At 44.2% G+C, this 10334-nt stretch overlaps 1 protein-coding gene across 1 annotated transcript in view; it reads right to left on the bottom strand.

The window, feature by feature from the left end:
- Positions 1-661: 661 nt before the first annotated feature.
- stxbp4 (syntaxin binding protein 4) overlaps positions 662-10334 on the bottom strand; it is a 46076-nt gene continuing 36403 nt past the window's right edge. The window contains exons 18-20 of the mRNA XM_008292379.1: positions 9173-9309; positions 1821-1878; positions 662-806 (exon numbers count right to left, since the gene is read on the bottom strand). Of these exons, the coding sequence (XP_008290601.1) occupies positions 662-806; positions 1821-1878; positions 9173-9309 (340 nt within the window). The remainder of the gene's footprint in view (positions 807-1820; positions 1879-9172; positions 9310-10334) is intronic.

Below are 10334 nucleotides of genomic sequence, written 5' to 3'. Positions count from 1 at the left end.
TTAATTTGATCCTTTTTCCCCAAAAATCAAATGCTGTTTGTTTATCGCTTTTTTTTTTTTGCTCTGATTTCGGATCATTCTTTAGGTTTGATTTTCTCATTTTTCTCCAAAACTGGAACAACTGAGTTTGTTTTGTCGTTTATTTGCTTGAGTTTAGTTTTCTTGGTTTCTGGAGGATGATGTTGGTCTGGTTTGAATTTTTTGCTCAAATTTAGGGTCTTTTTTTTGGGCTTTGAAAGAAAAGAAAAGAAAAGAAAAGAAAAGAAAAGAAAAGAAAAGAAGTAGTCCGACTACAAAAAGTCCCATCGGTTCTGTTTTTGGTTTCTAAGTTCAAAACAGAAAAAGCTTTGAAACAGAAAACACAAAACCTGGAAGCAGCTGTGATGCCTTTAACGTCAGAGTCACATCAGAAGAGAAGCAAACCAGCAACAACAACAAACCATCAGAGAAACAAGATTCATTCACATCTTCTTTATGGTTTCTTGGACATTTCAACCGTTGGCTCAGAAACACACAAAATACGACCGTCTGTCAACCAGGTCGGTGAATCAATCCTCCGTCAGCGCCGCAGGACGCACGAACACATCACCAGGAAGTTTAATGAACTCCAGGTTACAGCCAGAAGCATCGCGCTGGCGTTCACAGAATCACGGCTCCGCCTCTACATCTCGGTCTCGATGGACGGGTTGGTTCTGCGGTCCTGTTCGCCGTCCCGTTCTCCGTCCGGCTCCGAGGCCTCCGGCGGCGGCGACGGAACCAGGAGGCTCGTCTCCGGCAGACTCCACGACGTCGTCTGGGTCACGTGACTGAACGGAGACAAGAAGCTTAGTCAGCAAACGGACTCCTGGTTCTGGAGGAGCTTCTGGTCTAATCTAACCAGAACCGCCCTGCTCCGTCTGCACCGGATGGTTGAACACTTTGTTCAGCAGTGTGTTTTTTGGGGATTTTCAACTCTATAAATGGTTTTGGTGGATTTTTACCTCCTTTAGGACGAGTTTGAACTCACATCAGATCAACTATGAGTCCTTTTGGACCATTTTTGGGTTTTGTGAGCATTTGTTTTTAGTTTTTGAAGCCATCTGGATTCCCTTTAGGTACTCTCATGGACTCTTTTGGACATTTTCTTTGTCATGTTGGAAAGCTTTTGAGGCAGTTCAGATGAGTTGGAGGTATTTTGGACAATTACGGCTCATTTTGAAGAAACACAACAGAAAACATCAACGTTAAACTGCCGCAGTTTGGATGGATGTAGAACTGATCCGGTGTCAGGTTCTAGCAGAACCCAGATGTGTTCTTCCTCCTAAATGTCATGTGTCTATCTGCTGTACTGATGAAGTTCTGAGGCTCAGAAATGATGGAAACAGTCATAGGAATTTTAAAAGCATGACATTTGCACCCATCTGCATGTACTTCAAGGGCCTGTAACTGTCTGGATAGGTCCCCTGTAGAAAGTTGAAAAGTATACCTACCGACATTTGTAGAAGTCCCTGATATCACCTTGTGTTATTAGTTTGTTTGTTTCAGTACTCAAACAGAAATAGTCTATCTGCTGTACTGATGAAGTTCTGAGGCTCAGAAATGATGGGAAAAGTCCATTAAAGTGATCAATCTGGACCCTCCTCTGTGGACTTGAAGGACCTGGACCTCTGGAACATTCACGGTCTGAAGGTAGAACTCTGGTCAGTGGATAAAGGTACTGGAGGTATAGAACCAGGTGTTCTGATGGACCAGTTCTTGGTTCTGAGTATAATTACAGTTTAGCAGTCTCATTTGAACTTCTGATTTGGGGAACAACATGTTTACGTGGAAACTCTTCTTACTTGATGTAGTATCTGACTCCGGCGGCGGTGTAGGCCTCCTCCCAGCCGTAAGGAAGACCTGCAGGAGAACAAACAGTCACTGGGTGGGTTTGAGGCTTAAATGCAGTTTGGTTCATGTTCAGCTTCACTTTTTCACACCTTTCCATTCTGAGACATCAGACATCCAGGCCTCAGGTGTCAGGTTCCTGTTTTCCACCAACCTTCGCCCTGAGACCCAGTTCACTGTACTTTTCCACTGTATCGCGCTGATCTCTCCACTTACAATAAGACCATAAGTCTCTTAACCCCGTTTCAGAGCACAAAAGGGGGCAAAGTTTCAAACGCTGCCCTGAAGACTCCGGATCAGAAACCGACACCAAACGTTTCACACGTCGAGAGAATAGACGGATTGTGGTGGGACTGTATCAGTGACATGAAGAAGAACATGTCATGATGTAACAGATCTGGTGGAGCGACATGTTTCACCGTCCTGTCAGTTCGGAGGCAGATATCATCTCTTTATGTACAGTCGTGGACAAAGGTTTCATGTTCATCATGTCAGTCTGTAGTTTCCAGTGACTCCTACAACTCTGAACCACTGAAACATGAATCTTTGTCACTAGAACAATCCTGTGTTCTGGTTCTTTCATAGATTTATTAAAGGTCTTCTGGAAACATGACAGAATCTGTTGGATCATAAATATACAGACAGAAATGTTCATATCTGGTTCAACGTCCATGTTCTCCTCAGTCGGGTTCTTCTGGTTCCGTCCACCAGCTTCTGGTCCATCTCTGACTCCTCTGGACAGAACCGCTGCAGTTCGACTAAACTTGTCGTCTTTGTGATTCAGACTTGTTCCTTCATCAGTCCACAGGTTCTGGATGGTTCCAGTCAGGACTTTGGGGAGACCAGTCTAGAACCTTCATTCCAGCCGATGGATGTGGAGCCTTCAAAGATGCTTCTCTCTGTCGGTTTTTCACATTTTGTCAGATTGTTGAACTGAGACTGAATGAAGAGACAGTTTGATTGAACCCAGACATGTGAAGCTCATTAACTCTCCTTTTGAGTCATTTCTAAGCAGATTTAAAGATGTTTATTTGCTTTGCGTCTCCGTCATGTGCCCCAGTGTGAACATTTACAGACACATAGATGCAGAGAGCTCATTAGAAACGTCCCAGTTTGGAGAAAACGCTGCTGACAGCCTTCGTTTTACGTCATCATAGAATAAAAGGCAGAGCAGCAGGATCTCATCATCAGGGGGCAGCAGGGACACAAATAGACACTTTTCTGGTGGGGTTTGTGTGACTTTAATGCCCTGACAGCTGCCGTCCATCCTGCTGAGTGAATGGAAAGTGTGTCTTTCACCAGGTTCAGGAGATCCTAACTAACCATAACCCTACCATCAACATGTATTAACTAACCCTAAACCTACCATCAACATGTATTAACTAACCCTACAGCTTCTAGTTACCTACAAAGTCCTTCGATTGACTTGAATTCTGACATTTTCCAAGTCTGAGAACAGTTTGTAGTTGCATCCTGCGGCCACTGGAGGGCGCCGCCTCTTTGTGAGCGTTTCCTTGACGGCAGAACAACGCAGCGCTGTGGGGAGGAGGTCGGGTGGATGGAGGGGTCGACAGAACGCAGGACAAGAATCATCATGTTGTTGTTTTGATCAGTCATCGCTGAACGATCTGAAGTCAGATTCATGTTCAGTAAAGTTCCTGGAAACCACAGCATTGAACAAGTTTTGAGCCTCATTGTGATCGATTTCTAGGTGTTCTGAGTCGTTTTCCTGTTTCGTTGGTCGTAATGAGTCTCATTGATATTCTGTCGTCGCCTTCTTGAGTCTCTGCGGTCTTTGTTTGTTGTTGGTCTTTAAATCTTATTGTGGTCATTTGTTCAGTTTAAACTCAAACTTTAATTCAGGTGTTCTGGTTTTGGTTGCAGGGCTGCAGACTCCAGCCCCCCATGACCCCGGTGAGGACTACGGTGTAGAGATGATGGATGGATGGACGGACTTGGTCGTAGCGCTGCAGACTTGGCTAGCCTCTGTTCAAGACTCGCTGTAAACGCAGAGTGTTTCTGCTTATTTTGAATTTAGCTTCTGTTCATTCTGAGGACTATTGTGGCCGGTGTCCGTGTCTTTGTCTGCATCGTATGTCTGATTTGGGTTGTTTTGTGTCTCTCTGTTGTTCGCTTGCATCTTATCGTGTTGATATAAATGTGTTTGGGATTTGGGGATTGTGTTCTTAAGTCTTTGATCATTTTTCACGTCTCTGGTCATTTTAAATCTTATTAAAGTAGGTTTCTATGTGTTTAGGTTCTCTTTGAGTCATGTCAGTGTTTTTCTTGTAAATTTAAAGAAGGATTTGACCTTGATGTTGTGTCTTAGTTTAGCTCAAACTGTTCTGTTGTTCCAGAGAAGGACGTTAAATGTTCATAAAGTTCCTGTAAAACGACAACGTTTCAGTTTCTCCTGCTGTGGTGGTTTCAGGTCAGAATGAGCCTCGCTGTGATCGTTTCCTGGGTTACTTTTGTATTTTTGTGGTGGTTTTCCTGTTTTCTTGGTCATTTTAAGTTGTTTATTTCATCCTTTGAGTCGTTTTGAGTTTGTTTGGGTCATTTTGAGTCTTATTGTGTAGATATAGGTGTTTTTGAGGTTTTCGTTTCAGTGTGCTCACCTGAAGCGCTTTAATTTTAGCTGTTTTGGTCATTTTCAGTGCAGCTAAAGTATATTTATATGTTTTTGTGTTCTCTTTGAGTCTTTTCAGTGTTTTTCTCGTAGTTTTCAGAAGGATTTCGGTCGTTTCGTGTCTTCTTTTGGCTGCTGACACAGAGCAGGACGTGTTCATTAAAGACGCTGTAAAAGCTTCATTTCTGCTTTAAAGGTCACAAATCTGCAGGTTTTCTGATGTTTCTCGGCCGTCTGAAGCTGCGTTCATGCTGGCTCTCCGTGCTGCTGTCGGGTTCACGGAGGACGGCGGAGTCGGAGGAGACGGGGTCGCCATGGCAACCGTGTCCGAGCCACTTGGAAACAATGAATGGATGGAAGGATGCTGCCGACGGCTCAGACCTGGTTTCAGGTTTACAGAGAATAAATCCAAGTCAGCGTGGAGTCATGGAAACACGGCGTCGGGGTTTAACAGCTCGACGTGTTTCCACGGCAACCAGGACGAAGCATCAGGTGAGAGCCGGATCGGAGTGACCTAGTTTCTGGTCTGCAGGCCGCCGCGATGCATCACGGCGGCCGCTTATGTAACCTCACCCACGTCCTCTGATGGAGGAAATTGGGTGAGTGTGTCACAGACCCACGTCTCGAATTAACCGAAACAGAAGGACGTCATCGCTCGACGTCCTCGGAGGCTGCTCGGGAAGAAACAGAGCATCTCCAGCAAATAGACGGAGCCCAGACAGCTCGGTGGGTCTGATCCCAGAATCAGCACCAATCACTTCACCTCATCTGAACATAAAGGGGAACAGGTTCTGCTGTGATCTCATCAGGTGTTCAGTCGGTTTCATCGTCCTGATGAAGTAGACTCATGTGTTCTAGATTCTGTTCAGGTCTCGGTAGTCCTGATCCAGTCGTTGGTCATTCTCAGTCTTACTGTTCATACTCGTAGGTACAATTCTGCTTGAAAACACAAAGAAGACTGAACCCAAAACCTGCTGCTGGGTTTCAGAGTTCGCTTATGTTCTCAAAAAAATCCCCAAATGAGCCAGAAACGGTAAAAACACAAAGAATCAACGTTTCAGGAACGTGTCGCTCTGACGTCTGGAAACGAACCAAACCTGAGCTTAAACCCGTCATAAAGTGTTTCATCAAAGTCACTCCGATATAGAGAAATTTCTCCAGAACCAAACTAAACATTCCTCCTCCTGGTTCTGATCCTGTAGAACCAGAACCTCCCTCCTCCTGGTTCTGATCCTGTAGAACCAGAACCTTCCTCCTCCTGGTTCTGATCCTGTAAAATCAGAACCTTCCTCCTCCTGGTTCTGATCCTGTAGAACCAGAACCTTCCTCCTCCTGGTTCTGATCCTCCACCACTGACTCAACTGAGACCAACAGGAAACATTCAGAGAGTTTCAGGTGAACTGCAGCCAGAGTTTCCTCAGAGAGACTGAAGGAGAATCCATCCTACTGGATCAATGAATAGATGCAGCACGGATCAGAACCAGAGACCAGAGGAGCCAGTTGGTGGAGATACATTCATCTGATGGAGGAACATCTTTCTACATGATGAACATCTGGGTGCAGATTGTCTTCTCAGTTGAATTCCTTTTTTTAGTTGTAACAGTTTAAATGATTGAGGAGCTTCAGGCTGATCTGAGCTGCAGAAGCTCCTCAGAAAGTCGTCTGAATTCATCTTTTTTTCATCAGTTTCAGTTTCCATCTACTGACTGAAACCAACTAAAACCATGAACTGGGCCGTGGATCTGTCTATTTGCTGGAGACACGCCATCCTTGCTCCCCACTGAGGCCTTTAAATCCGTCACTGTCTATTTGCTGGGATCACACCCTCACCTGCTTGAGTATTTACTGGAAACGCTGCTGCAGCGTTCCTCTAAACTCTTGACATTCGTTTGAACTCCAGGTGTCTGAACGAGCCAACGGTACCGTGTATTTGCTGGAAACTTCACATTGTCAGACACCACCTTGATGAGCAATGGCTCCATGTATGTGCTGGAAACGCCAACAGATCTGATAAACCATCGCCTGGTCGAGGGTATTTCCTGGAAACCCTCCTGCTCCCCCGGTGCTACCCGGGGGCTCGGTGTATTTGCTGGATCGCAGCTTCCGGTTCTTACCTTCAGTCTGAGACGTTCTGATCCTGCAGAGACTCCAAACTGACTGAACTCCACCTGCTGCTGTGTTCAGGGACACTCGGACATCTGAGACTCAGAGGAAACTACAAACTACAGCTTCCTGTGTGTTTATGACCAGTTGGAGTTCTGTGGTGTTCTGTCCGGTTCTGAGTCTCTCTGTGGTCGTGTCCATGTTTCTGGGTTTGTCGTCGTAGTCGTTTTGAATGTTTTTAGTCTGGTTTTGGTTGTTTTGCACGTTTTCAGATCACTTTAAATCTCATTCTGTTGATTCTGTGACTGTCTGCTGCTGCTGAGAGTTTCTCTTGTACTTTTAAATCTGTTTTTGGTCAGTTTGTGTCTTTCTGCTGTTGCTTTCCAGGTTTTTCTGGCAATTTGGAGTGTTTTCATGGTTGATTTACGTGTTTTAGGGTCAGTTTTACTGTTTTCTGTTCATGCTGAGGCCCATTTTATTTGTTTTTTAAGTTTCCGTCGGCATTTTTAATCAGTTTTTGGCCATTTTAACTGTCATTATGTTTATTTTCATATTTACAGGTTCATCTTTAGACTTTTTGTGGTAAATTTACTTGTTCTTGTGATTGTCCTGAGTCTTTGTGGTCATTTTGAGCGTTTGCTTAATCATTTTATGTCAGATTTTGGCTGTTTCTTGTGATGTATCTACGTGTTTTTGTCCTTATGACTCGTTCTGAGTCAGACTTTAGCTGTTTTTCACATTTTTCTGTTTTTCTTTTTACTTTTTTAAATAGTTTTTGTGGTTGTCTGAAGTCTTTGTGGTAATTTTAAGGTTAGTTTTTGTCATTTTAACTCTTGTTGTGGTTGTTTGCCACCTTTGTGCGTCATCTCGATCCTTCTTGACGGTTTTTATGTTTGTTGTGAGTTTGGTTTTGGTCAGCTGGAGTTCCTCTGCATGTTTCTAAAGTCCTTTCGAGTCTTTTGCTGTGATTTTGAGGCTCTCGGTGGTTGATTTGCAGGTGTTGATTTCATTCGCTCAGACCCGAAGCTGCAGCAGAAACTTTATTATGTCATCGTGCCAGTGATTCATTTTACAGACCTGCAGCCGCGTCCTCACAAAGAACGACTCAGAAGCTGCGGTTTGTTCCAGAACTTTTACTCTGAAACAGGACAGACAGGAAACACAAGCGTCCGTTTGACTCGCCGTCCTGAACGCCAACAGGTTTCGTCTCCGGTCGTGTTTGGTGAAGATGCTGCTAATCTACGGTCGGTCGAACACACAACTAACACCGAGACAGACACACAGCTACGGATCTCCATGATACGAGTTACAGTGCTTCAGTTAGACGTGTTTACTGGAACAGAGTCGGGTTCAGTGGAAGAACAACAGCAAAGTTCTGGTTCGGTCCATCGATCTCATCAAACCTCAACAGACTTTAGTTTCCACTCGTTTGTTTTATTCTGCTGCTTTACATGTAAAACGATTGTTATTATTATTATTATTATTATTATTATTATTATTATTATTATTATTATTATTATCTAAATTAAGATTTCTTGTGGCCACTTCAGGGCAAACTAAAAAAACGGGGCAGAATAAAATCAATTAAAAAGAAGAAAACTTAAAATTTAGACAGAAAAGTTTGAAAAAAAAAAAACGGACCTTTGAGAAAATAAAATTAAAGCTGCTCTCTGAAAAATAATTATTTGGGGGAGAAAAAGCTGAACTTTAAGAACTAAAACGCATTTTTTTCAAAAACTAAATTTGAGAAAGAAAAGACAATTTATTTATTTCAAAAAGTTTACCTTGAAGGAGAAAAAAAGTCAAAATATGTTTTTAAAAATGTGCTTTGAAAAAGAAAATATGGAATTTTAAAAAAATGTAAAAAAAAAATTTCGTAAAACAATTAAAAAAAATTAAATGTTGAACTTTTTTGTTTTGGGGAAAAAAATTCAGAATATTTTTGAAAAAGCAAAACTTCTGACAAAGTTGTACGTTTGGTTTTTTGAAGGTTGGATCAATGAAAGAAGTTTGTTTTATTTTGAAAGCAGGATTTGTTTTATGTTGAAGTTTCTGAAGGAAGTTCAGCTTTGAGAAAAAAAAATGTTTTAAAAAGTTGGACTTTGAATAAAATCAAGTCAGAACCTTTGATCCAGTGGAGCGTTCTGAGTGCAGGTTGCAGAACTTTACGGCTGAACCTGAACGCTTCCTTCAGCGTGAAGCTTTGATCCGACGGGTCGTAATGAAAGCGATGGACCGAACGTGGAGGCGCTGGCGTCGTCCGTCGCCTCCTCACACGTTTTTATTTTCCAAAGTGTGAAGCTGCAGAAACATGAAGCTGCAGCTGTGCTCTTGGGCTGGAGGTGGGACAGAAGGAAGCTGCTTCACAGAAACAAAAAGCTTCATGCAGGTTGAGACACGAGTCCGGCGCCGGGTCGGTCGGGGCGAGGAGGCGTCCGGCGGCGGCGGCGGCGTCCTCTAGAAGGTCAGCACTGAAACATGGGGAGGAGAGGCGTCACAGCGTCCGGCGGGTTCATGCAGGCGGACAGACAGACGTCATGCACAGGTGCATGCTGGGAGCTCGCAGTCACTTACAGTCGAACTCCAGAACCGCCCGAACCGTGCGGGTCAGGTCCTTGGCCTCCTGAGCCAGCGTGGCCGCCGTCCACGGACTCTTCTTGTGGCGAGAAGCGGCGCTCTGAGAGGACGGACCGACTTTAACGTCTCCAGAGCTGCAGAGAGACAAAGACGAGTCAGCGACACGTGGAACCACCGAGACAGACAAGACGGGTCGGCAGCAGCCTGACAGACCGGATTCAGGGTTCAAGATCCAGGCTGCAGGTACCGGGCCAGTACATCAGTCCACATGATCACAACAGGACAAAATAAGGGGAAAAAAGACGACAAAGACAAAAAAGACGACAAAGAGACGCGACCAGAAAAAAACATGAGAGCAAAAAACAAAACAAAATGACAAAAAGACCAAAACTGACCACAAAGATTTAAAAAATAACCACAAAGTGGCAAAAAAACGAGCTCAGAGAGCGACAAACTGACCAGAGACCACAAACACAGACAGGAAATGCTTCAACGAGACACGGAAACAAATAATTAGAACACAAAGACAGAACGAGATGACAGAGAGTCAAAAGAATAAAACAGAACGGAGAAAAAATACCACAACATGACAACAGAGACACACCAGGACAGAACTCTGGTTCTGAATGGACAAACACAAAGACACACAACGAACGTCTCAGTTTCAGTGAACAGCTGAAGTCCAGTTTGTGGTTCCTGTTTACGAGAAACAACAAACATCTGATTCAGTTTGATTTAATCTGATGGAACCGTTCTTGAATCAGAACCTCTGGAGCTTTGACGGTCTTTATCTCCACATCTTCAATAAACTGACTTAAGTCCGATAAATGTTCTGGTTCTGCTGCTTCGTCTCGTTAACGCGTCACTCTCATTAAACTCTGATCGGCTGAAACCCGTCACATGAACCGGTTTGTGTTCTGGAGCTTCGATCAGACGAAGAGCAGCCGAGTCCAGAGTTACAGAACCAGAACCGAGCGTCCCACTGACCCAGACAGCAGCAGGACGCTGAAACACACTGACCCCATTCACCGCAGTTACACAACCTGGACCACACAGCGTCCCACTGACCCAGACAGCAGCAGGACGCTGAAACACACTGACCCCATTCACCGCAGTTACACAACCTGGACCACACACAACCTGGAGGACACACAACCTG

Source organism: Stegastes partitus, unplaced genomic scaffold (genome assembly GCF_000690725.1).
Source record: "Stegastes partitus isolate 25-593 unplaced genomic scaffold, Stegastes_partitus-1.0.2 Scaffold805, whole genome shotgun sequence".
In the NCBI taxonomy this organism is placed as follows: Eukaryota; Metazoa; Chordata; class Actinopteri; family Pomacentridae; genus Stegastes; species Stegastes partitus.
This window is presented reverse-complemented; position numbering and strand designations above follow the sequence as displayed.